Source organism: Sceloporus occidentalis, unplaced genomic scaffold, assembly GCF_023333645.1.
Source record: "Sceloporus occidentalis isolate IW3139 unplaced genomic scaffold, rSceOcc1.0.p SCAF_1, whole genome shotgun sequence".
Taxonomy (NCBI): Eukaryota; Metazoa; Chordata; class Lepidosauria; order Squamata; family Phrynosomatidae; genus Sceloporus; species Sceloporus occidentalis.
In genome coordinates, this window is record NW_028316981.1 from 188,097,301 (window position 1) to 188,125,014 (window position 27,714).

The following is a 27,714-nucleotide window of genomic DNA, read 5'->3' on the forward strand; positions in this document are numbered from 1 at the left end:
CAGGGTGACCAGAGCTCCTCCTTTTCAGGACGTGCCTTGCATTTCCACCTTCCTTCTGTCTAGGAGGAATTCCAAAATATCCACCATTTTGAACATGACTGAGAAACATGAACTTATATGACTTCTGAGCTTTTATTGGGTTGTGGCCTCCTTTTTGTGGTGCCTTGTTAGTTAGTGGCTGTTAGGACTTCTGGTTACCCTGACCAGAGATCCTTTTTTCCCATTTCAACCTTCTGTCCAGGAGGAATTCCATTTTGAGCAGGACTAAGGTCCAAAACACAGTGGCAGAAATAATAAATCCAGTTTGAGACTGCTTTAGCTGCCCTGGCTCAGTGCTAGGGAATCCTAGGAACTGTAGTTTATTGTGGTCCCAGAGCGCTCTCTGACAGGGATTCCCAGGATTCCCTAGCATTGAGCCAAGGCAGTTACAGCAGTCTCAAAGTGGATTATTACTCCTGCAGTGTGTTTTGGACCCAAAGAAGCACGGCATTTATATTTCTAGGAGTGTTCTGAGAGCCTTGGTTGGGTCCTGTCCTCCATTTTATCTATGGATGCCCTCCATTTTGCGTTGCCTCCTCCTCCTCCTCCTCCCTTGGCACTTAGGAGGAGGAGGAGGAGGACGACACCTGCTCTGACTACTGACTAGATTCTCAGGTTAACCAGAAGCTCTGTCTAGTTAGTACCACCAGAGCGGTCGGTCTAAGCCTCGGACTCTATGGTTCTCTCCTCCTCACCAGAGCGGTCGGTCTAGGCCTCGGACTCTATGGTTCTCTCCTCTTCACCAGAGCGGTCGGTCTAAGCCTCGGACTCTATGGTTCTCTCCTCCTCACCAGAGCGGTCGGTCTAAGCCTCGGACTCTATGGTTCTCTCCTCTTCACCAGAGCGGTCGGTCTAGGCCTCGGACTCTATGGTTCTCTCCTCCTCACCAGAGCGGTCGGTCTAGGCCTCGGACTCTATGGTTCTCTCCTCCTCACCAGAGCGGTCGGTCTAGGCCTCGGACTCCATGGTTCTCTCCTCCTCACCAGAGCGGTCGGTCTAGGCCTCGGACTCTATGGTTCTCTCCTCCTCACCAGAGCGGTCGGTCTAGGCCTCGGACTCTATGGTTCTCTCCTCCTCACCAGAGCGGTCGGTCTAGGCCTCGGACTCTATGGTTCTCTCCTCCTCACCAGAGCGGTCGGTCTAGGCCTCGGACTCCATGGTTCTCTCCTCCTCACCAGAGCGGTCGGTCTAGGCCTCGGACTCCATGGTTCTCTCTTCTTCACCAGAGCGGTCGGTCTAGGCCTCGGACTCTATGGTTCTCTCCTCCTCACCAGAGCGGTCGGTCTAGGCCTCGGACTCTATGGTTCTCTCCTCCTCACCAGAGCGGTCGGTCTAGGCCTCGGACTCTATGGTTCTCTCCTCCTCACCAGAGCGGTCGGTCTAGGCCTCGGACTCCATGGTTCTCTCTTCTTCACCAGAGCGGTCGGTCTAGGCCTCGGACTTTATTCGGAGTCCCCTTCCCACTCTGCGCACGCGCCGTTGGTGGGCTTCCTTCCTTTCCTCCCCCGTCACGTGGGAGGGGCCTGGCGGGGACCGGAAGTGGCGCCCAAGGGGCGATTAAAATGGCGGCGGCGTGAAGTTGCATGTCGCTGTGGGGTCCCCTGCTGAGTCCGTTGCGAGGAAGCGCCGGCTGTTGACGCTCCTTTTCACCGCTGCCGTCATGGCGGTGACCGTCACTCTCAAGACCCTCCAGCAGCAGACCTTCAAGATCCGCATGGAGCCCGAAGAGACGGTGAGCGGGAGCAGGAGGCGGCGGCGGGAGACAGGCGGCAGGCGGCAGGAGGCAGGCGGGGGGTATCATAGAGTCCTAGAGTTGGAAGAGAGCGCAAGATCCAGTCCCGCCCCATTGTGCCATGCAGGAACTCTCCCTCAAAGCATCGCCATTGACAGATGGCCATCCAGCCTCTGTTTCAAAACCTCCAGGGAACCAGCCCCAGCCCCACTCCTCCTCTTCCTCCTCCTCCTCCTCCTCTTCTCCCCCTGCCTTTTGTCAGCCTCGCCAATGCCTCTCTCACTATCTCTTGCTTCCCGCTCGCCCTCCGTCCGGGTGGACAGGCGTCCTCGTTTTCCCGGACGCTCCCTCCCACGCCAGCCTTTTCGGTCAAGGAGGTTGCTCTCCAGGAGGAGGCATCCCCAAAATGTCCCCCCTTCTGCTTTATGAGTGTTCTTCGCTTTTCTTTGGGGATGTCCTCCGTTTCCTATCTTTCGCAGTGCCTCGTCCTGCTTGGTGGTTAGGAGGACATCTGCTTGCCTTGTGCCGACTTTCCTGCATTGATGCAAACTTAGAAATGTGTCCAGTGTGACCAGAGGCCCTCCTTTTCCTAGAGGCATCCTCCATTTCAGCCCTCTGTCCAGGAGGCGTTCCAAAGGGCCCTCCATTTTGAGCAGGGCTAAGGAGCATGGGTCTACATTTCTAGGAGTGTTTTGAGCTTTTCTTGGGTCATGCCCTCTGCTTTTTCCTGGAAAGTCCTACATTTGATGGTGCATTGTCCTCCTTGGCAGTTAGGAGGACATCTGGTCACCCTGCCGTCGACCCCAGTGTTTTCCCTCCTCACACGCTTTCCACAGAATTGTTCAGCTTTCCCAGCCCTGCATTCAGCCTTCGAGCCAAACTTGTGCCTTGAAACTCATTTTAATCGATTTTATTCCTAACCATCAACTTATGAAGGAAAGGATAGAAAGTTGATATTCTGGACCCACCTTTCACACCTGCACAGCTAGACACAGCCCTTGCTCCTTTGGGGTTGGTGGGTGATCTTGGGCAAATCACACTCTCTCAGCCTCAGGGAAAAGCAGTGGCAATGGTCCTCTGAAGAAACCTGCCAAGAAAACCTTGTGATAGGTTCGCCGTAGGGTCACCATAAGTGGGAAAGGATGTGAAGGCACACAACAACATACTTCTGTTGCTCACTGTTGCACACCGACTCCCCAGTGTAAAGCCTTCATGCTGTGTGTGTTGTGAGCTTTCAAGTTGTTTTCAATCCTAAAGTGGACCTATCATGGGGTTTTCCTGGTGTGTTGTTCAGAGCAGGTTTGCCATTGACTTTCCCTGAGGCTGAGAGAGTGTGACTTGCCCATGATTACCCTGTGGGTTTCATGGCAGAGCTGGAACTCAACCCTGGTCTAGGGTCATAGTCTAGTGCTCAAACCACTGTGCCACTTGTCTGGTTCTAGTTGTGGCTTATTCATTGTTCTCCTCTGGACCAATTATGTTAGCTGTTATAATGATCCGTATAATTGGACTGTTCCTATTTTCCTACTATCCTGCTGTTGCTCCTTATACATGGATTTGATGTGGACATGCTTAGGATTAGACAAATTGTTTTCTTTTACATGGTGTTGTTAATCCTTCATCCCTTGTTCTGAAATTAATTGGTCCTTTATCCTGTTGGTGTAACCAAAGTCCTCTACACAAAACAATTTCAGCCAGATATTTGTTGTTAAACAAGCACTCCTTCCCCCTTGTCCTTTCTATGTCCATGAGAAAACCCCACATGATTCAGAAAGATACATCTGCCTCTGTTATCTGCCCTTCTGGGCTACAACACTGTACAGATTTAAAAGAAATGAATCTTATATTAATATCTAGATTCAAATAGTTTATGTCTGGAACAGATTTCAAAACGACAGCTGCCTTAGGCTGTTACAACATAAGAAGGAATAGGAGAAAGAATAATCTGGCAGCCTTGTTAAGGCTGACTGATTCATTCTAGCATGAACTTTATTGGATATCAGGGTTGATATCCTGATATTGGCGTTACGTGAAATGTTTACATCTTATACTAATCTTCTAGACTTCTACATGTGCCTCTTCAGACTTTGAGGGTTGGAATTCTTATTCAAGGAAGCCTTGTATCTTGTATCAGGCATGTTTGTCTTATGTCTGAAAGCTGCTGCAAAGGGTAATGGCACGTGGCTTTCCTCTTCTTCCTATCCTCTGAGCAATCTTTTCTGTTTTGGAGCAGAAGTTTAGCAAATAGTTCTTCCTGAGGTGCTCAAGAAACTGCTTCCTAAATCCCAGCTAGGGCATGTCCCTGAGTCAGTTGACTGAGTAAAGTCAACATGTGTATTAATTCCATTGATTCAGTAGGTCTGTTCTAGTTAATTACTCACAGTTAGATTTAGACTTTTATGGCTAAAAGGAACAAAAGCTCATACCAGCCCAAAGTAAGAGCCATCTTTTCAAGTTCAGAAACCTTTAGAGGAAATAGTTTGAGTAATGTCATAGAAGAGGGGCAACCATATTCTGTAGATCTGGTGGAAATTGTCTAGCCCTCTGTGGAGTTCTATTTTCCTAAAGATTTCTAGAAGCCAAGGCAATTCTAAACTGGTTATTTATAAAAGGAAATTAACAAAGCACTTAAACTATTTGTTGTGAGTCAGTGCCCCCATTGCTGAAAATTGTGGTTGGGAGCTGATTTTCAAAGATTTGCATTTGAGTATTGCTTGGGGTGGGAAATGTTGCCTCTCTGGCAGTCGGTAGAGGACTATGATTGAAACAGGTTGCCTTTGGGCTGCAGGTCCGAGTTCTTAAGGAGAAGATTGAAGCTGAAAAGGGCAAAGAAACTTTCCCAGTGTCAGGCCAGAAACTTATCTATGCTGGCAAGATTCTGAGTGATGACGTCCCCATCAAGGAGTACAAGATTGATGAAAAGAATTTTGTTGTGGTGATGGTCACTAAGGTATGCTTCATAGTTTTGCTTATTTTATGGCAGACAGTTGTTTCTGCTTCAACAGTCTCTACTTGCAGTGGTGGTGTGCTGAAAAAAGAAAATGTGTTTCTGCTAGTACAGGTGTTAGCCAGTTCATCACTTCACAGTGGAAAATGGGGAATCCAAGAAGGGTGATCATAGACATTGAAAATACTATGGCATGTTGTTATAGGTTCCAAGAGAGGTTCTCTAGGTCATTTACACATCATCTGAAGAGCAGTTTATTTAGCTTACTCTGCTAATTGTTGTCCTGCTTTGTCTCCTCCCCTAAATCAATTTTTGATTTTCTATTAAGAACAAAGCAGGTTCAGGTGCTCCTGCTCCCTCACCCAGCGATGCTGTACCCACTTCCGAGCCCACACCATCTTCTGGACAGACTCCGCTGACTACAACAGCAGCTGTTTCAACCCCACCAGTTGCTCCACCAAGTGAAGAAAAGCCTCCTGAAGAGTCAGTGACCACTTCCCCACAGGAATCCACTGATAGGTAAATTGAGCTTCTGCACCCATCATCAACCCTGAAGCTGATTTGTAGGTGACTTTGAAATAATCTCATAGAGGGGGCAGTTTTAGACCTAAAAAGACATAATGCAGCACTATTTGTATTTTGAGGCTTCTGAGTAAATAACATTTGCTTACTCATAGAAACCAGGTGATGCTGGAATGGAGAAATAGAACAGTTAGGACTATCAGTATGTTCTTCTGGCTGTTAGATTTTTGTTCCATATTTCCCCTTTGGGAAATATGGGAAACCTTAACATGGAAGCCCTGCCCCCAGCCTATGTGGGTTGGAAATTAGGAATGCAAATCTATGTGTGCAGGAACCCACACCGAAAATACTTCATGTCTCCTGAAAGAGAGAGAGAAGGGTCTGACATTGATAGGGTTTCAGGGTACAGCTGTAGTTAGTGACTGGCTTGTCAAATAACTTTAATGAGGGCACATGGAAGGATGCAACAAGGTTCACAAGATCACATGTTTTGGAGAGGCAACCGCTTTTTATAGCCTGTTGACCTATAGTTGATGCATGAAGACTACAGCTTTTATCATGTCTCTGGAGGAATATCTTTGAATTTTGACAGTTTCATTAGGAATAACAGCCATTTATTTATTATCAGTTGTGGGGATATAAGAGAGATGGGAATTTTGAAGAGAAAACCAGTAGTTCTGTTGCTTAGGGGATTGTCACCTCTTCAATTTTCTTGTCCAGTTATCTGGAAGGACCCAGCTACTATTTCTTTCTCTTAAATTTGCAGCTCTGTTCCCTCTTCAGGTAGCATGGGACGTGAAGATGACGCAGCCTCCACCTTAGGTAGGTGAGCTCCTTTCTTTTGCATGCTACAGGAGAGAGCTCTCAGCTGTTTGGCTGCAAGTTGTTCTTAATGATTGGGGCTACACTGTTCCTTTTGCTGTACTTTCATAAATTTCTAGAGTCCAAGATTCATATTTACCTTTTTGAACACAAGGGTTTGTTTATTAGGTGCTGCCCTCTGATGGCCACTACTGTTTAAAACATCATTCTTTCAATTATGCAGAAAGGTACAATAAACATGTAATAAAACAGCCGTATTTAGTCTGGCTGCTAGGATTCAAATGTGGTTTGTACCCAAGTCACCCCCACTACTTTTTATTTAGTTTATTTTTTTTAAAGGAAGGAAGTGGGTCCTGTGCTGCAGGTTGAAGCTAAAGGTGGTTCCTACATCTGGAAAGGCTGAAGCCACCTGTTGTAGGTGAAGCCTCTGTTGGGCAGTTTGCTTCAGTAGCCTCTTGGTGGATCACATTCCAGGTCTCAAACTCTGCTGTTCATTGCTGATATCTTGGAATACATCCAAGATATCAGTAACATATTAGCACTAGATGACCCACCTGTCACCTTGACTGCCCATTTTATAGTTTTTATAGAAGGAGAAAGAGCTGTTTTTGAGCTATGCCTTTGAAAATCTGAGTCCTGTTGCTATTTCTGGAAGAGGACTTATGATTTCAACCTAGAGGTTTCTGATTATATGCTGTCCATCTCAGGGTGATTTCCCAGAGCTTTGTATCCATCAAAAGACTAGCGAATGTAGGAATAGAAACTCTTGAGGTGCTTGAAATATAAGACTTCCCACTTTTCAACTCTTGGTTTGCAGAACCTAGAATTGCTCAAGGCACAGTGTCTAGTAATGGCAAAGTGACCTGCTTCCTTCTCATCGAGCATCCCTTTCTACTGTGCTCCCAATGTTCAAGGATTTGCTAGTAATAGATATTCCTCTAATGCAAAACTCTCTTCCAATTCAGTTACTGGCTCAGAGTATGAGACAATGTTGACAGAAATCATGTCCATGGGCTACGAGCGAGAGCGGGTAGTAGCAGCACTCCGAGCCAGCTACAACAACCCTCACCGAGCTGTGGAGTATCTTCTAACGGTGAGGAGAATAATTGGTCATATCCTACCAAGCTATTTTTGGCTTCTTCTTGTTTTTCAACGGGAATGTAGTTTTATGTATCCTGTCTTTCTTTCCCTCCTGTCACTGGCTGTCATCATTTTCCACATTCTGCTACCACTTCTCTTATTACTAGCTTGGACAGTGTGAAATAGGCACATCACAAGGCTCTCTGCACTATGGCAGGCATATTCTCTTCCAGGGTGACTGCCTAAATGATATCTAGCTTTGTGCATGACACTCACTTTTAGGTTTATGCTGCTAGTGAAACACAGAGGGAGGACAGTAGGGTGTCAGCCCATGAAAGAACTTGTCTTTGGAAATAGATGTTTTATTAATTCACCAGTATACAATGGACTGGATAGTAGTTTTCATGAGGGACATTGTCTTCTTCAGGATGACATCTCTGATTTGCTTGCAAAGAGAAACTGTCATATTGGGCTTTTAGGGAATCTTGGAGGGCCACATTTCCTGCCTTGCCCATCTATGATTTTTTGTTACCTTATAATGTATGAGGAATAATTACATTGCATTTTTGCCATTCCTGAGTTGCCTTAGGCCAGAGTTGAATAAGCTTGGTGTTAAGGAGACTCATTGACCTTTTAGGAGATCATGAATCCACAGATTGTATTTTCTCTTCAGATACTCCTAATGCCCCCAGGAGGCATGAAGGACAATTTCACAAGGTTTTTGACCTAGGAGAGGCCTTTTTATGAACAGGAAGTGTTGCTAGATGGATTAATGTGATTCACATTCCACACTTTCCTCACTCCTTTTTAGGTCCAAGAAAGATATTTTCTTTTTTTTAAAAAATCAACCAAACGTCAATTTGCCCAGGAAGGGGCAAAAATGTAGTGAAATTAAATAACCCAACTAGATATGGATAGAAGCAAGCTGCAGATTCTCTCTTCACTGAGCAAGTCCCTCGCAATAGTCTCAATGAGAGCTAAATGCAAGAGACATTTAGATCTGTTTATTTATTAGAATATTTATATTTGCCAATATCATAAGATATGTGGGTTGCTTACATTATTGCTTATGTTCCTACTGCTAGGATAGCTGGGCCAAGTATATATCCCTGAAAGCTATCTGTAATGTCTTCAGAGTCAGTTGTGATTTAAAGTACCACACAATAGTTTGAGGCACAAGGGCATACAGCAGAACTAAAACATTCCTTGATGCACAGCTAGTCCTTTTAGTTTTGAATGGTTTTCTGTGCAGTTGATGTTTCTTTATGCTGCATTAAACAGCAGCTGCCATGTTACAAATGATTATCTGGGTTTATCCACAGAGCGAAATAAAATCAGAAAATGGGTGAAAACCTTTGAACCGTATTCTCGTTTATCTTTCCCTGTGCACAGAATTGTGGAGGCCTGGGCAGTGGCGTCCCGAGGTTTGATGTCATCAGGTGTGGGGCAGGGCATCTGCCAGGAAGGGGTGGGGCTTCTGTCAGGGGCACACTTCTTGGCATGGCTTGGTTTTCTGCAGGAAAACTGGTCTGTGGCAAGGAGCCGGGCTGCACGCACGTGCCTCTCTGCCCCTCCTTGCTGCAGCCTGGTTCTTCCAAGAAAACTGGGCTGTGACAAGGAGGGGTGGGGCAGGGCCGCCTGACTGGGTGTCACCCCCGTCTGGGGTGTCACTTGGTGTGGTCCACACACCCCTCCCCCAGTGACGTTACTGGGCCTGGAATAAAAACAGAAAAATTTGAAGGAAAACCCATTTTGTTGCCAACACTTCTCCCATTCTATAAAAGTTGAAAAAATTAAATTCTTAATAGTGAACAGTATGTCTAAAGCAAGGTGTTGATATATTTTCACACCCAAAATGGTTTCTAAAAACTGTAACAGGAAAACTCTTATATGTTGTTATTAGATCATTGCAAATCCTCATTTTGGTTTCCTTTTTTCAGTTCCTTTGTGAGAATGCTTCCATTATTTTTGCTTTACACCATGGAAATTACAAGACACAATATATTTTTCTTTATTTTAGTAATGTCAGTGACTTCATGCTGCTGTCGTTGTTTATTTATATAGCACCACCGAGGTACATGGTACTTTAGCCAGCAGTGTAGAAAAAACATGGTCAGGATATGGTTCTACCTAATTCTTTGTTTCTGCTTTCCTTGAACTTTTCAGGGCATCCCTGGTAGCCCAGAACCAGAGAGAGCTCCTAACCAGGAGAACCAGCCCCAAGAGCAACCAGCATCAGAAGGTGTGTTGCCTTTCTCCACTTTCATTGAGATAAATTCCAGGAGTGGGTGGCCTGGGGAAAGTAACTGGGGTAGATAACTGGATCCTATAACTCAGTATTGCTGCTGGCCTGATGAAAAAGTGCAAGTCATTGCCAAAGAATTAATGGCACAACTGCTTCTGTATTCTTCTCCATGTACCTCAAATCTCTTTCTCTCCTATTTGATGCCTTTCTGGTGGATGCATAACATTAACAACCCTTGGGCTTACAGGAGAGAATCCTTTGGAGTTTCTGCGAGACCAGCCCCAGTTCCAAAACATGCGGCAAGTGATCCAGCAGAACCCAGCTCTTCTCCCAGCCCTGCTTCAACAGTTAGGCCAAGAGAATCCTCAGCTTCTGCAGGTAACAGCAGGGGAGGAGCTCTTTTTCTTTTGGGGGAAAGAACTGCAGTAGTCACAACAATGTCTGGGAGAGAAACTTGGTTTTGTCTTGATGCTTGAGGAAGGGATCCTAACAGTGAGGCAGCCTCACTGTTTTTTGTTTGTTTGTTTGTTTTTCTTTTTGGTTAGTATCTAGCAGAGCCAGAAGGCAGGCTGGAACATGTCTGCCTCCCCCATCCTCAGCTAGGCAGTACCACCTGTGCAGCTGTGCCTGCTATAATGGCTTTGCTCATAACTGTGCCCTGGTTTTCAGATGAGTATTTGATTTCCTGGAGTTCTTCAACTAAAGCAGCGGTTCACATCTGAAAAACCTGGGGACAGTTTTCTGCCACCCACTGTGTTTTGTCAAAACACAAACTGTTGGCTGGAAATCAACAACTGGTTTTGAGATATGTATGTACGTGTTAAACAGTGCACGTGGGGGCTGCAACCTATTTGAAATTGAATTATTTTGTCTGAGGGCTTCCAGGACTGGCAGTTCACTTCTCTATAATTTCCTTTGCCAGAAGAAGGGTAGTCTGCAGGACTGAGTACTGCAAAAGCAGGATGCACTTTGCCTTCCTGCTTTACAGGGTGTTACCAACCATCCTCGTTCAGCTCTTTCCCTGTGCCATGGATTTGGCTACCTTAGATCTTCACTGAGGGTGGGCCCTGCTACCTGCCTTGAATTTCTCTTAAATATAGATGTGTAAATTGAAACAGCAGGTGTGGGATTTGGTGGGACTAGAGAAGAGGACCCTGAGGACACATGAGAAGTCTTGTGGAGAACTCAAATGTAGGAAGAGACAGTTCTCTCAAGTTGTTTCCTTAGCATTCTTCCACATTGGAAGCTATACTGGGAAAGGTCCTGTTGGGGAGTGTATGTACACAGTAATAACAGTGATTGTTCCTCTTCCAGCAAATCAGCCAGCATCAGGAGCAGTTCATTCAGATGCTCAACGAACCCCTGGGTGAAATGGCTGACATCGCAGATATTGAAGGGGAGATGGGTGCTATTGGAGAAGAAGCTCCTCAGATGAATTACATCCAAGTCACACCTCAGGAAAAAGAAGCCATAGAAAGGGTAACATTTGCTGGATTGAGGAACAGTGGTTTGGGGCAGGGCCAAGAAGGGAAGTACCCCAGGGAGTTTCTTATTCTGAGCTGGAGCTTCTTGCCATGGCATTTGCATCTGAAGGGTTTGCTTCTTTTTGAAGTCTAGTGTTGGATTTTAGCTGAATGACCATTATTAAGGGATCATGAGAAGGGTGTTAGGAAGTACTGAGCTACCCATCACTGATCTGAGACCCAAAAGCATTTATATACCAACTAAACTTTATATAGTTTATTTAGAACAAAAGTAACAAGGGAAAGATAAAAGAAGATAGATGAATAAATTTCTAATCATATCATGTGCTCATAAAACATTGTCAGGGATAGGAATTGGATGGTCTAGGAATCCCTGAATCACAGATTAAGAACCCTGGGATCACTCCCCATCATTTTTATGTACCCATTAGACAAAGAACACCTTCTGTATCTTCTGTATCTTCCTCCAGCCGTAGATTGCATGGCGAGTGGTGAATGTTGGTGGACCACACTTTCCCAATTCTGCACTCGAACCTGATGACAACACAGTACAATGGGCCCTCGGTATCTGCGGGGGATCCATTCTGGACTCCCCCTCCCCGAATACCAAAATCCATTGATGCTCAAATCCCATTGTTCTTAATGGCAGCTGCTTACAGCTGCACCACCATTACAAGCAGTAGAATAAAAGTTCCTCACTCCCTCCCCTCCTTCCTTACCTGCTTTCTTCCTCTTCACTCCAGCTTGGCTTTAGGGTGGAATTTGACTCCCAGTTAGCCAGGGGCTGGGCTGGAGGCTGGGCTGGGGCCCCAAGACCCAAGCCCCAGCCCTGGCCCCAACTCCCTCAGAGCCCCAACTCCGAGGGAGCCGGGGCCAGAGCTTGGATCTCAGGACCCAGAGGACCCAGACAGGGACTCTAAGAGTCAAGCCCTCTCCCCATCCCCAGCTGACTAGGAGCCAAATTCTTCCCCTAAAGCCAAGACAGGGCAAAGAGGAAAGAAAAAAGCAGACAAGGAAGGAGGAAACGGGACTTTTGTCCTCAATGGTGGTGTGACTGTGTTCATGCCACCATTGGGGACAATATGGGCTTGCCATCTGTGGATAGCAAGTCCATGGATAAGGAGGGGCCACTATAATTTTTTAGTAGGAGGTAGTTGCTTTCTGGGAGTATGCTGATTGCAGTGTGTGTCTTGAAACTGCTGTCCCTCTTAAGAGAAAGTCATCATAATTAGGGTTTTGGATCCTGCCATCCCTCCTGCACCATCTTTCGTGTTGTACAATCATCAAATCATCCATTTCAGCATGACTTTTCTTATAGAAAGCAGCAGAACTTAACTTTTGTGATTCTAGGACTGGATTATCCATAATCCAGCTCGCCCTGCCAGAAAAATTATTTTTCTGTACTTGGCTATTGTTAAAATCAAGATAAATTCATAGGTAAACTTGTTTGCATAACATGTATCAGTTGCAAAGTCTCTTCTTTCTTTCTTTATTTACTTCGTTTATATCCCTCCTTTCTCCCAATAATGGGACGCAGGGCAGCTAATAACATATTTAAAAATAATACAGATTAAAACTATACAAATTTATTAATAAAAGTATAAATGTAGGAGTTACTTAAAGAACAATTAAACAATTTATAAAGTTAAAACATTAAACTTTAAAAACATTAAAATTCATCAGAAGACCACATACAACCTTAAAAACAGCACTGCACAACATTAAAATCAAGTTTGAAAAGCCTGACAGCATACAAATGTTTGGACTTGCTGATCCTGGCCTCTCTCGGGAGGGAGTTCCAAAGTTTGGAAGCAGCCACCAAGAAGGCCTGCTCCCATCTTCCCACCAAATGAGCCTGGGAAATTGTTGGGACAGAGAGAAGGGCCTCTCCAGATGATCTTAGAGCCCTAAGGGGCTCATAGAGAGACATATGATTCTTCAGCTAACCTGGACTCAAGCTGTATAGGAGCTGAGTGTCAAGGAGAAGTGAGGAAATACAGCTAGGCTGGCTTCTGAGAAGGCTGGATGAGAGGGACAAGTAGCTAAATACCTGACCTATGATGGTATGAATGCTGTGTGCCACCTTTCAGAAAAAAAAATGACATTTAAAATAAAGATGATGGTTGTTTGGAATTCCAGTTCTAATCTACATTCCACTTTTAATATATTTGTAAAATTGTGGGAAATAGATTTATGCTAAATCCAGAGATGACTATTCCATGTCTGGTGGTGGGAAATGCTGCTGATTCTTGTTTTTCCTGTCCCATACTAGACCAGAAGGAAAGCTCTAGTTATTTCTTTGAAGAAGTACTCATAATTGGCTCATTAAAGAATAGCTGAAATTGCAGGACACATGGAGTTCAGTATTACCAGACAAAATGTTTATTTCAAGATGCAGTTTCAAATGTGTGCAAACCTTTTTTCCAATGTAAGATCCCATGATGCTGAATTACTAAACCCTGTATTCTCCAGATCGTTTTTTAAAAACACATTGTTTTATTGGGGGGAAACAAGGTCACTATGTATTCTTTATTTCAACAAAATTAGAGATTGCTAATGGGAATGTTTTAATTTTTCGCTTCCGTTTTTTCTTTCTTTCTCTCTCTCCCCTCCCTGCTTCCCCAGTTAAAGGCCCTGGGCTTTCCCGAGAGCCTGGTGATCCAAGCGTATTTTGCCTGTGAGAAGAATGAGAATCTGGCGGCCAACTTCTTGCTGAGTCAGAACTTTGATGATGAATGATAAAGGAAAAGAGTTTTATATAAAATTCTCTATATAAATATTCGTTTATTTAAAGGGGCACTACTTGGGTTGGGAATGGTATGATTTTAGGATGTCTCAGATGAATTGCTGGCTGGAGGAAAATACTCTACCTTGGAAACTGGGCAGTGGAAAAAAAAAAGCAGAATAAATGGACCTTCTCTTCCCTCTCCCCCACCACCCACAACATAACGGCTGTATTTGAGCCCAGCTGCATCCCACAACTATGCTTGGACTGGCAGGCAGAATATTCAGGGAAAGGTTGACACAGCAGATGGGTTCTGTTGGATCTTCTCCCATCTGAGCTGATTGCGTGTCTGCAAACAGATTGCTCTTTTGTTTGCAAATCTCCCCTCCCCCCCCCAACCCCGCCAGTGCACAGTACTACAAAGCCTAAATATGTCTATGCCCGTCAGCTAATTCTTTCCACCCTTGGCCTTTGAAATATATCCAGTTGTCCATCTCTGTTCCAAAGGGCAATGTGTCCTAGGTGGCTGACTTGCCTTCAGATTATATTTTTGAGAGCTGTGCCTGCATTGAAGAAGCTGTACACGATGGAGAAATATCTTGTGGTGTTGCACACAAATACAGAACATTTCCCTATGCTGGTTATGTCTCTGTTAGGCAACTCTCCACCTCGTACCTGCAGCTCCCCGACACTGTCTTTCAGTTTATTATCACAAGAAGCCCTGAGAACGTTCAAAGTTTTCCCTCTTTATGTGGCAGCGCAGATTTTTGGCTAGTTGCTCTGCACTACTAGAGATATAGTTGAACTACCTTTGAAATCTCTCTTCTAGAATTGCCTAAGCAGGTTCAATACTCATGTAATTTATTGCTCTATATAGTTTGATCGTTGTCATTTAACATTACGCTTTTGAAACTTGCAAACCTAGCACAGTAGCAAAAGCAAAAGGAGGAATAAATTTTTACAAAGCCCTATAGTTGCTGAATCTCCTAAAGTTTTTTTTTTTGGGGGGGGGGGGGACAGATATATATTGAATGAAATCCATTTCTCACATTTTCTGTGTTGTGGAAGTTTTAAGGGAAACAAAATATTTTCTAGTATTAACTTGATTTTCTGTTGTTGAAATCATTCATGTATTTTAAAGATCCCCCTTTAAAGAAACCCAATTTGTAGTTTGGGATACAAGATCTTTGTTTTAGACATTTGAGGGGATTACTTTTTTAATTTTGGAAAAAGATCAGATTGACATTTTCAAAGGTATACTTTACAGGAAAATATGTAAAAAGAATCCTGTTTTAATGTACTTTCTTGAAACTTGAGTTTGACTACATATGAACATATCCTGAATTAACTCACCAAAAAACTGGTTTAATTTTTGGCTTTATCTCTGCTGTCCAGTGAAATTGACACTTAACTGTTAACATGGGCAGATAGAAAACTGCAGAGTCTTTCCCAGTTTAGATCATCCTACACCTTTATGTGGGGATGTTGGTCAAAATTGTTTCTGGTTTGAGCATCAATAAACCTGTCAGTTACCACCTGTTAGAACCCTGTTTGCTTTGATAAATAGTGACATCAGCTGTTGCCTTTATTTCTGCTATCCATAACAACTCTGTCTGAAAATTCAACTCAGCACATGCCTACTGTGAACAGAGCCAGAGTATTGCCTCTATGCCTCAAAAATAAATTCTGAAGCCATACATTTCTTCTAAATTGTGTGATATTGTTGTGTGGCTATGGTTGACAGTATGCAATATGTTCTGAATAAGCTAAATTAATTTGATTTTAAGGATGGTAGGAGAAGGCATAGAGGCAGAAAATACTAATTCTTAAGGCTGAAGAAGCATCCATTGATTATAGAAATTTCCTATAGGAAAGGCCCAAAGAAGGCAGGACCACTTGGTTGGGTAAGCAAAGTTGCTTCCTTAGCTTTGATTAATTAAACCCAGAACAGCTCTGGTATTGGTTGAAGGGCCTTTTTTAAGCAGCAGCAATAGATTCCAGCATGTTAGATGAAGTTGACTTCTGAATGCTGCTAAGAAGGCTCCTGAGGAGAGTTTTCTTCTTGACCTTATGGCTTGTTCTAGACATCCAGACATCATAGTGAAGTCTTTGGGTCCTAAGAAAACATGAGGTGAGGTGATGCAGATTGCTGTTAAAAACATGTGTTTCCCACCAAACTGAGAGATGCAAATTTGTGCATTTGTGCCCCAAATGGCTTGCTCCAGTTGAGGAAGAGTGCAGCAGCACCTGCTACCTTCTGACTCTTCACAGTAGGGTTGCTTGAGTGATGAGGTCCATTGATGAGATGCTGAGTGTGTTGCTCAAGAGTGGGATCTGAATGCTGAATTATGTGCCTAAGATTTTGGAATTTAGCAAGAGGAGGCATCATGTGTAGCTCCTTGCCTCATCCCATGATGAACAAAACCAGATTAATAAAAAGCAGATACAGATACAAGCTTGGTGAAGTTTCATAATGTGCATAATAGATTTCACCTCTGTGGCACAGAATATTTTGTTCTGTATCTCAGATCCTGGTGAGAAAAATTACCTGCATATTTTGCCAGTTATGAAGAGAAGTGAAAAAAGCATTGCTTGCAAAGAAAAATTTTGACCAGCTGTGCTTGGTAGATCTTAAACGACCAGAAATTTTTAAAGCCTGGTGAAAGGCCTCCCAGTCAGTTGGGAGTTCTTTGCCTGAGTGCAAATCGCTGAAAGATTATCATCCTCTAGTTTGGCTTGGCTTGGCGAGTTTCTCTATGCCTTCTTTCTGTCTCAGGTTGAAATGTTCTAGGCACTGTGAACAAGGTGTGAAATAAGTTGCTGAGGCCACATAGTGGCAGGAAAGAGTTGGATCTCATTCAGTGAACTTGTCTCATTATTTCCCAGTGGGTAGAGAGGGTTTTAGATGAGAAATGGTCTGAGCAAGAGATGAAAAGCAGCTGGAAGAACGGTTTCTATTCAGAAAACCTTGGAAAGATACTGGCTATGCAGTGATTTCCACTCTCTAAGTTTGACTAATGAATGATTTATCTGTTGGGCCTAGCATTGCTGTTCACACAAGGGAGAGCTGAGGTTGAAAGACTTGCTTTGAACCATGCAATAATAGGATTGATCTGCCTTGTGCTGAGGTTTCAGGGTCTAGCAGCTGACCAGCCCTCATTCTCATAGGTTTCTTGTCAGTTCCAGAAGCTACTTGTTTCCTTTTCTACTTCCACAGAACAGTGGGAGCCTGACTCATCCAGCCTGAAATGCTGTGCCTCTTGCCCTTTGGAGGCACTATTTTCAGGACGACGGTGTCTGTATAATGGCCCCTCTGCTTAGCACCAGCTGGTGCCTTTGCTCAGCAATGCAGAGATTGCTTCTGTTGGTCTGGATGCTGCTCTGTCTCCTCCGGCAGGCCTCCCGTGTGCACCATGTGTAGGACTGGCTCGTTGGAATGGGTGTTTTTGGTGCCCAAAGAAACTTGGCTGGGAGGTTGATTCTCAGTTGAGGAGGGGTTGCTCTGACCCTTCCAAGCAAGATGATGATTAATGGCAGGTGTTCTGTGAATAGCAATTCAGGTCCAACTTGTTCATTTTTACTCAGTGCTTGGTGTGGGAGGGAGGGAGAGGTGTTTGCATGCGCACACACATCAGCTGTCTTTTGGCTGCTTCTTCCCAAATTGGCTAATTACTTGAGATTAATGCTTAGAAGCAGCAGCTTCCTCTCCCCTCCTGCCATCTGCTCTCTTCTGTATGAGGCCTGTTATTATTTGACAGTGGCTGGATTCTGTTTTCTAAGTTTCACCCCAGCTTTGTAGCTTCAACCTCTGGAGACTGCAGCTTGATCCAGACACAGGGGCAGATGCTAGAAGTTCACTGAAAGAAGGTGGAGCCAACAGTGTTTTTATTTTTTAAGAAAAGACTTGTGACTTGTGAGTGATTGCCCTTTTCTTTTTAAAGTGTTATGCTTCTAGGTCTCAGGGACATAGGTAACCTTTTGAAAGATGTTCGTAGTGCTTGAAGGATGGGACTTTCACAATCCTGTCAAGAGTTATTGGGTTTGTTTCATTTGAGGATTTTAATTTTATTTAATTTTTTGGGTCTCCTAGCTGTACCTCTTCTTTTCCACATCTGTTGCTCTTTAATTGCCTTAGTGATTGTCCAGGAAAGTAGTTTCCAGTAGTTCAAAACTGAAGTGTTAAATTGAACAAATTCAGTTTAAAAGCAGTGTATTTGAATACACCATTTGTCTGCTTTTGGGATTGCAAATTTGTGCCGCCTCTTGCATTATCTATTAAAATACAGAAGACAAGCTTATTATGTAGGTATAGTCAATTGCAGCCATTCAGTTGGATTTCCTGCGTGCACCAATCCATCTGTGAACATACACATGCTTACAAATGTTATACATAGTAATTACTGTTGTAGAATTCAAAGACATAGCCATGTTAGTCTGGAAAATCAGTATGCAAAGGGATCTCATAGCACCTTTAGGACTAACTGAAAGAAAGAAGCTGGTAGTATGAGCTTTCATATAGACCTGTGTCTGCTTCCTTAGATGCATGTTACCAGTTTCTTTCAGTTAGTCTCAAAGGTGCTACAAGATCCCTTTGCATAATAGTAAATATTTGGCTACATGAGAAGTATGAGAAGAACTATTACAAACAGTCCCACCACCTATTTAGACAGCACCAAACTTAGCAGGGTAACGGGCAATAAATTTTTTTACCAATTTAGGTGCCCTGACATTTGGACTATACATGCATTCAGTTTCCGCCAAGGAGAAATGTTTCCATTAAATAAAGTACTGAAGCTACTCTTCGCAAATTCTAGAGTCCAAAATTTTGCACACTTCAAAGCATTGCTCCCCATCTATTAGAAACATGCCACACACCATTCTCTGTTACAGATTCAAGCAAACTGAAATGAAAAACAGGATGCAGATGCTAATAGGTTTTTGGTAGTTTGTTTTTGCCGCAAGGCAGATGTTTGGGGAACAGTGTTGTCATTCCTCTTAGGATGTTACCTTGTATGGCCCATACCCTCTAGTGGTGCCCCTGCCCAATCCAAGACCACCTTGTAGGGCACACCTTGTAGCCTATACATGTGTTGCCTAAATAGTTTAGCCAGTTGTTGGGCTGTGTGTAGCAATGTACAAGTTACAAAATGAGTTTGTTTGGAAGGCATTTCCACCCCCAACCAGATGGCAGTTTTTCCTTTGCTGACAGGCAGGTCAACAATAAAATCCATACTAATATATGCCCAAGATTTATTTGGGGTGAGTAGTGGCTGCAACAGTCTACAAGGTTTGTCACCCACCTTTTTTCCCATTGCTCACATTGGACAGGCTTGTACATAGGTTTCCACATCCACTCTCAAAGTAGGCCATCAATACTGCCTCCTCACCAGGTGTAAAGTTTTTACAAAATCCAAATGTCCAGCTGCTTTGACATCATGGCACAATTGTAGAATCTTAACTATCAGACTTTCAGGTACATACCTTTTCTCCCCTTTACAGTATACCCCGTTTTTCAGTTGTATCTTATGCTGATGCTTTTTTACCCATTCATCCTGTTTCACTCCCTCCATGAGGCTTGATTGTATGGACTTCTCTAGAGTAGCAGGCAGTTGGGCTTTCTCTGCCTGTTTGGATTTCTCGTTACTCCCAACCTCTATTGCATTGGAGTTAACACAGTGTCCATTGTTTCTCATTTTTGACTCTCATGTCGAGGTAATCTAGACAATGTCAGCCAAAATGTTTCCCCCCTTTCTGGCCAATACTTTATGGTGAACTGAATTTGTAAATGGCACTCGGCCCATCTGATTTGTTCTCAGGGTATCTGCAATGCACGTAGTTTCCTATGGCCTGTCTGTACCTCAAAGTGGCAATTAGCTCCTTCCAACAAATGTCTCCAGTTTTCAAGAGATTTTTGCAGCACCTTCTTTTCCCCAACCCACCCAATTTAGTCCTGCCCCAGAAATGTTTTTTGGATAAGTACATGTGTGATCTCAATTGACCTTTTTCATCCTTTTGTAGCAAAACTGCTACAAAAACTGCATCTGCTTGTACCACAAATGGCTGGGTAGGATCTGGGTGCTTCAGAATTGGCTCTGAACTTCTTTTTTTAACTTTTCAAAATGTTAAATGCCTGTTGGCATTCATCAGTCTACTTAATTCTCTTGTAAAGGCAGTTTAAAACGATAAGATGTCAATAAACTAAATACTTACTAAACATTATGAGTTAAAATAGATTTTAGTGGGCCCTTGATATCCACTGGGGTTTGTCTCCAGGACTCCCCGTGGATACCAAAATCTGTGGATGCTCAAGTCCTGTTATGTACAATGGAGTAGTGAAATTGTGTTCCTTATATCAAATAGCGAAATCTTGGAATTTGTATATATATATTTAATATTTTCAAACTGTGGATGCTTGAACTCGTGGATAAAAAAAGCAGTGGTTACAGAAGGCCAACTGTACTTTAGGTAAAATCATGGGGCCTAAAGGCTTTGATGAATATCCAACTTTTTGCTTGGAGCCTAAATGAAAACTGTGTTGGTGCCAATTAGCCATTCCAAGAGGAGGGCACCCCACAATTGGGGTGCCACAGCTAAGAAGGCTCTGTCCTGTGTCCCCAAATAGTATATTGACCTTGTTTGTGGGACACAGAGGAGGATGCTCTCCAGTTGATCACAATCCTTGCTCAGGTACATACATGGCCAGATATTGACATGCCAAGATGTGTATGGCTTTAAATGTCATCACAAGCATCTAGAATTCGAACTGGGAATGTATTGCCAACCACTGGAGTTCTTTTAAGACTGGCATTGTGTGCTTTTTAGAAATGGCTAAAAAGATGTTCCACAGACAATCATAAACTACATAGGGAATAGCTGTAATTGCTTTAGAGAAGGACGTGGATACGTGCTATCCTCAGCTAGTCCAAAACTAACAGCGGTGCCCATGAGATATATTTCCCTTTTTAGTATGTTGCAACTAAATGTATAGTGTACCTTGATTAAATAAAGCTGGAGGTGTACATTGGGCCCTTGGTATCTGCTGGGGAAACCCCCCCCCCCCTTGGATATCAAAATCCATGGATGCTCAAGTCCCATTAAATGCAGTTGCATAGTAAAATAGTGTCCTTTACATAACATGGCAGACTCAAGGCTTGCTCCTTGTAATTTATAATATCTTGAATGATTTCAACCTGTTGATGGTTGAATCTGTGGATAAGGAGGGCCAGCTGTACAAGTACCTGTACATTATAAAAGGACATGAGCTCTTCAAGGAAGAGAGTCAAAGCAGATAGGTTACTTTGCAAGAAAAGAAAACAACAACAACAACAAAACTCACAGAGCAAGGTGAGTACAGCCAGACGAATTACCTGCCCTTGGGCAAACAGCTTTATTACCTACTTTTAAAAGTGCAAACTACTAGACTATACATGGCACAGAAAAATGTCTTTCTGAGAAATTTGGCTTTGTGAGGCCCCATGTTTCTGGTCAGACGCCTGTGAGTGTGTGTTGTGTGCCTTCAAGCTGTTTCCAACTCATGGTGACCCTAAGACAAGACCCTATCATGGGGTTTTCTTGGCAAGATTTGTTCAGAGGAGGTTTGCTGTTTCCATCTCCTGAGGCTGGGAGGGTTTCCATGTTATGCCCAAGATTGTAAGGGCAACCTGTTTATCCTGAGAGCGTGTAATGAAAACCTCTCCCTCCGTGGACCTATTCACAGCAAGGCTGAGAAAGACATTGAGACACCAAATTTGGGTTTAAACACCATGCATGTAACATTTATTGAATCACACAAGTAACACAAACATTGATTATCAAGAGCTCTTTCACTCACACATTCATACAATACTCACACACACTTTCCTTCCGCCGAACATTGATCAGTTGTTCTCGAAGGCTGGGGATGACACCGTTGCCGCGGATGGTGCCAACAAAATGGAGATGAAAGTCCAGGGTCTTTATACTTTTTCTTCTCTTGGGCTCTTGGCTGCTGAAGTCTTGCAATATTGCAGCCCATTACTCAACTTCCTCTTTTGGGAGGACAGACAGGTTGTTCAGATCAGTCCGTGTTCAAAGCAACTCGTTCTGTTCAAAGTTCTCCATTGTCCTGTCAGTTCCTCATCATGGCGACTCAGGAGATAAGGTTCTTCCCGGTCATGGTTCATCACACCTGGACGGCACCCCGCTTCAGCTTCCAAGTTTTCAGATTTTCCTCGCCTCGGTTGCCAAATACCTTCGTCACATCAATGCTCTGCGCGGAACCTTGTTTGGTCCTTTAGCTATGTTTAAAGCACAGTTCGTTGGTTCTTCGGTTCTTCAGCTCTGGGTTTAAGTCAGAACTCACTCATTCGTCTTACATCCATGGCTGAGTGGGGAATTGAACCCAGGTTTCCAGAGTCAGAAGACGTTATCAGACAAAGGAAATTGGAAGTATAATCCAGTGGCAATCCGAATGCAATCATGGGGTTTAACGTTATTGCGTGATAGACTACCACACGCAATTTCGGGCAATGGTAAGTCAGTTCGAACGCAATTCGAATTCATGTAAATTTGCTGAACTAGCGAATTCATGTGAATGCGTTCGGGTCCCACTTTCTTTTCATTTGAGATTAAGAGATTCCTCCTGTGTGATAAACTCCAGAGTTGAATGCTCAAACCACAATGTCACACTAATTTGGGGCTGGGCTGAAGGCAAGATGAGAGGCCCGAGTAGCGTCTGCTTGCTGGCTTTGGAGTCATTCACACATTGTTTTTAGTGTGACTTTGAATCATCTCACTCATGCATTCTGGGTTTGTTGTTCACACTATGGAACTATGTCTCTGCGAGTTCTGTTGCTCACATGTGTCAGCACTTGAATAAAGATGGAGTCGATCATGCAAATGTATTCGGAGCATGTTCAAGGCATGAAGATTTATCCTGGCTCTATTTGCATCAGTTATTCACACAGCCGACAATGCAGATCTTATAGAATAACGCAAAAAAACAACAACCCATATCAATTATCCCAGGATAAATTATTTTTTTTTGCAGAGATTCAACCCAGATTCTACCTGGATTATTTTCATTGTCTGAATTGCCCCTAAGGCTTGCTTGGACATAAAAGAGCGACTGCCATGCCTTTCTCCTAAATTTTGAAGTCCTTGTTCTTTTCTGTTGGTTTTGATGAATGGACCCTTCCTTCCTCAGGTCTATGGAACCATCTTGTTTTCCTGAACCAATTCTCTTTCCAGGCTGCTGCTTGAAGGACAGGCTTCTCCAGGAGGGCTTTAACACATTTTGCTGGCAAGCCAAGCAGATGAGCAACAAAAGAGGGAGACTCTCTGATGGCACAGCTCTCTCAGGGAGGGATGGCAGGCAGGCGGCACATCCCTGGCAGGTGGTCCATGGCCTCCTGTTGTTGGTTGCCAAGGAACCACCTCATGAGGCCAGACTGCTGCTGGGAGGATAAAACGACAGTGGGACCTTGGCTATGGCGAAAATGCCATGGCAGGAGCATGAAACAGTTTAACTACCAACCCTTGAGGTAACATCTCAGTGAAATCCTAATGTTGGCATTAAATCAATTTTTCCCCTGGGGCGAGGAGATGGTGGGGCGGGGGGTGCCACCTGTTCTGCACCATATGGGTCTTGCTTCATTTCTGGGCAATGATCTCTGCCTCCTTCACTTTTTTAAAAAAAGTCTTGTCTTTGAAGTTCTTGCAAATAATGAAGCCTGGATGCTGACAAGAAAGCTTTCAGAAACCGAGGCAGGGGGAAATAGAGGCAGCTGTTTGAAATAGACTCAGTATTTACTGCAGTACAGCCTAGCAGATATGTACACTGTCTTTCCTAAAGTTGTTTGAGGAATTGTAAGCAAAATTCAGAGTTATGTTTTGAGACAGAAATGTTCAACTAAACATTTGAATGTTTTAAGGCCCGTACAGACAGGCCAAAATGAAGCTGCCTCGGGTCACTTTGGAGGTATGCTGTTTAAATGACACACACATCTTAAGAGGCCAGAAGCTGTGCCAAAGTTGTGCTCCAGTCCTTAGGAATGCAGCGTGACTTTGGCACGGCTTCTGGCCTCTTTGGAGGCATGCATCATTTAAACAGCATACCTCCAAAGTAACCCGAATGCCAGGAATGATTTGAAAGCACACAACAACAACAACAACAAGAACAACAAGAAGAAGAAGAACAACAACATGATCCTTCCCTGGGATTGAGAATACTCTTGGGCATGAGCAGAGGGTGACGACGAGGACCATCACTAGATGCTGAATTGAGTGCACACTCTTCTTATCTGCCTCTGTCTTCTGCAAAGTAGAGAACAGACAGTGATCAGGAATTATGTGCCATCACGTCTACTCCAATTTATGACAATCATCTCATAGGATTTTTCTTGGAAAGATTTATTCAGAAGAGGGTTGCCATTGCTTTCTTTTGAGGTTGAGAGAGTATGCCTTGCTCAAGCAGTGGGTTTTTATTGCTGAGTGAGGATTCAAGCATTGATCTTCTGGTCCAGCAGTCAAACTACACTGGCTCTTGCAAGCAGAAGATTATAACAAGCCCCCCCCCCCCTCTTTTTTTGTAGTACCAATCAAATACTGAAAGCCATTGAATGTCATCAGTCAAATGTTACATAAATATAAATTGTATGTATGGAATTTTGAAATAAAGTTAAATATCGCTTGGCTTGAAATAAAATTTAATACTCAGTTCAGCTAAGCAGGTATAAAATATCTGAAGTACATTTGGGAAGTTTCTGGGCAGCTAAACATCAGGATGCGTGGGAATATTTAACAGAAAACATTGCAAAGGAGAGTCTAAGGGAGATAATTAGAGCTATTTCAGCTGTTTCCTGTATAATAGTTTTTCTTTTTCTTTTTTGCATGTGTGTATACAAAGAAGGAAAATGTTTACAAAATAATATCCTATGGTTTTGTTTTGTTTTTTTGTCTTATAGAGCAAGAAGGTTGCCAATTTTGATCCACATCTGTTTATTTCAACTACTTTTACAATGGCTTTCAGTGGTAAAGCCCTCCAGGATGGCTGAGGAATAATTAGCTCCACAAACTAAGCAAGATAATTTAGCTTTCTATACCTAGCGGGGCTGTTCTGCTTCCAAATGATTTGGAATACAACCCACTTGCAGCGCTACCATCCCAGGCCCTCTGGTTTTTTTAGCCATCCATCACAAGTTTATTTTGCCAGGCCTATCCAACGTTGTTCTCAGTTGTTACACCTTTGCTCACTCCAGCTCTGCCTCTGTTCTTGGGTGTCCCATGTCTTAGTAGTTTCTGAAACTGGAGAGATGTTGAAATTTGAATCGTAGTACTCACTTTCAGGTACGGTTTAGACCAGTGCTTCTCAAACTATAGTCAGCCCTCCATAACCACGGATTTTTTTATCCATGGATTCAAGCATCCATGGCTTGAAAACATTTTAAAAATATGGAAATTACAAAAAGCAAACCTTGCTTTTGCCATGTTATATAAGGGACACCATTTTACTATACCATTGTTTTTCAATGGGACTTGAACATCCTCCCTCCCTAACTGTCATCGTTCGGCCTCTGGGGGAGAGAGAAGGCTGACCCAGTACCATCAGGGGCCAGCCTGAAGACAGAGGCTCCTCCCTCCCTAACTGTCATCGTTCGGCCTCTGGGGGAGAGAGAAGGCTGACCCAGTACCATCAGGGGCCAGCCTGAAGACAGAGGCTCCTCCCTCCCTAACTGTCATCGTTCGGCCTCTGGGGGAGAGAGAAGGCTGACCCAGTACCATCAGGGGCCAGCCTGAAGACAGAGGCTCCTCCCTCCCTAACTGTCATCGTTCGGCCTCTGGGGGAGAGAGAAGGCTGACCCAGTACCATCAGGGGCCAGCCTGAAGACAGAGGCTCCTCCCTCCCTAACTGTCATCGTTCGGCCTCTGGGGGAGAGAGAAGGCTGACCCAGTACCATCAGGGGCCAGCCTGAAGACAGAGGCTCCTCCCTCCCTAACTGTCATCGTTCGGCCTCTGGGGGAGAGAGAAGGCTGACCCAGTACCATCAGGGGCCAGCCTGAAGACAGAGGCTCCTCCCTCCCTAACTGTCATCGTTCGGCCTCTGGGGGAGAGAGAAGGCTGACCCAGTACCATCAGGGGCCAGCCTGAAGACAGAGGCTCCTCCCTCCCTAACTGTCATCGTTCGGCCTCTGGGGGAGAGAGAAGGCTGGCCCAGTACCATCAGGGGCCAGCCTGAAGACAGAGGCTCCTCCCTCCCTAACTGTCATCGTTCGGCCTCTGGGGGAGAGAGAAGGCTGACCCAGTACCATCAGGGGCCAGCCTGAAGACAGAGGCTCCTCCCTCCCTAACTGTCATCGTTCGGCCTCTGGGGGAGAGAGAAGGCTGACCCAGTACCATCAGGGGCCAGCCTGAAGACAGAGGCTCCTCCCTCCCTAACTGTCATCTTTCGGCCTCTGGGGGAGAGAGAAGGCTGGCCCAGCACCATCAGGGGCCAGCCTGAAGACAGAGGCTCCTCCCTCCCTAACTGTCATCTTTTGGCCTCTGGGGGAGAGAGAAGGCTGGCCCAGCACCATCAGGGGCTAGCCTGAAGAAGAAGAGCCCTCCCTCCGGTCCATCTGCCTTGGTCCAGGCCTCAGAGGGAGAGAAGAATGCTGGACCTGATTCCCTCCCCCCTCACCATTCCCTTTATTTTATTGTATACTGTATGGTGTTTGTTTTTAATGCATTGTATGTGTAATTGTAACTTGTGTAAACCGCCCTGATCTGAGGAAGGTGCGGTATATAAATAAAAACTTTATTATTATTATTATTATCCATGGATTTTGGTGTCCATGGCGGTCTTGGAGCCAAACCCCAGCAGATACCAAGGGCTCACTGTTTCTCATGTAGTGGACCAGCATTTTTTAAAAGAATGTGCCAGGGAACAGTAACTTACTTCTGCCATTGGGTACGATTATTTCTTTATTTTCTGAAAACTCACTGGACAGGCAGTGAATGGCTTATGCATCAGCACCTGTCTAGCCTGGACCTTTAATTTCTAACTTAGAGATCGTAGATATTTGGCTATAATGCTCAAGCACCCCTTGGTGAGAAATTTCAGGAATAGTAGGCCAAGGTATTTATGGACCTGCAGTTTGGCAATCACTTGTTTAGACTAATCTTTGATTATGATTATTATTGCTAAAGTGCTTCATACTGCTGTAATTGGTAGCAATGCAGCAGATCATGGAACTTAACTGAAGTGCAGCCATGAGGCCTCAGCAATGATAGCTGGAAGTAAGCTCTTAGCTGGAACTGGAGTCAGGTTAGGGATGTAGCATCATAGAATCATAGAGTTGGAAGAGCCATCCAGTCTGACCCACTGCCATGCAGGAACACACAATCAATGCAACCCCAACAGATGGCCATCCAGCCTCTGTTTAAAAACCTCCAAAGAAGGAGACTCCACCACTCTCCAGGGCAATATGTTCCACTGTCAAATAGCTTGTACTGACAGGATGTTATTCCTAATGCTGAGCTGGAATCTCTTTTCCTCTAGTTTGCTTCCATTGCTCTGTGTCTTATTCCCTGGAGCAGCAGAAAACAAGCATGCTCTATCCTCAATATGACATCCCTTCAAATATTTAAACAGGGCTATCATATCACCTCAACCTTTTCTTCTCCAGACTAAACATACCAAGCTCCCTAAGTCTCTCCTCATAGGGCATGGTTTCTAGACCCTTCACCATTTTGGCTGCCCTCCTTTGGACATGCTCCAGTTTCTCAATGTCCTTTTTGAACTGTGGTGCCTAGAACTGGACACAGTATTCCAGGTAAGGCCTGGCCAAAGCAGAATAGAGTGGCACTATTACTTCCCTTGATCAAGAAACTACTTCTATTGATGCAGCCTAGAATTGCATTGGCTTTTTTAACTGCAGCATCACACTGTGGGCTCATGTTCAACTTGGGGTCTACTAACACCTTGGTTATTTGTGAAGTTGAAGGCTTTTATGGCTGGCATCCACAGTTTTTTGTGGGTTTTTTCGGGCTATGTGGCCATGTTCTAGAAGAGTTTATTCCTGACGTTTCGCCAGCATCTGTGGCTGGCATCTTCAGAGAATGTTGGCATAGAAGAGAGGTGTGTGTGTGTGTGTGTGTGT

General features: G+C 44.2%; 1 protein-coding gene across 1 annotated transcript; it reads left to right on the forward strand.

Annotated features, from left to right (window-relative positions):
* The first annotated feature begins 1,559 nt into the window (after positions 1–1,559).
* Positions 1,560–15,141, forward strand: RAD23A (RAD23 nucleotide excision repair protein A). Its single transcript, XM_089487342.1, has 9 exons — positions 1,560–1,771; positions 4,560–4,721; positions 5,047–5,237; positions 6,007–6,062; positions 7,028–7,155; positions 9,309–9,384; positions 9,635–9,765; positions 10,702–10,866; positions 13,497–15,141. The coding sequence occupies exons 1-9, from the start codon at positions 1,700–1,702 to the stop codon at positions 13,608–13,610; spliced, it is 1,095 nt and encodes a 364-aa protein (XP_089343468.1). The 5' UTR covers positions 1,560–1,699; the 3' UTR covers positions 13,611–15,141.
* The last annotated feature ends 12,573 nt before the right edge of the window (positions 15,142–27,714 follow it).

Excerpts from the sequence above, each read along its gene's own strand:
- RAD23A (XM_089487342.1), top strand. The coding sequence starts at position 1,700 with ATGGCGGTGACCGTCACTCTCAAGACCCTCCAGCAGCAGACCTTCAAG. Across the intron at positions 6,063-7,027 it reads TGACGCAGCCTCCACCTTAG|TTACTGGCTCAGAGTATGAG; the intron begins GTAGGTGAGCTC and ends CTTCCAATTCAG. Across the intron at positions 9,766-10,701 it reads AGAATCCTCAGCTTCTGCAG|CAAATCAGCCAGCATCAGGA; the intron begins GTAACAGCAGGG and ends TTCCTCTTCCAG.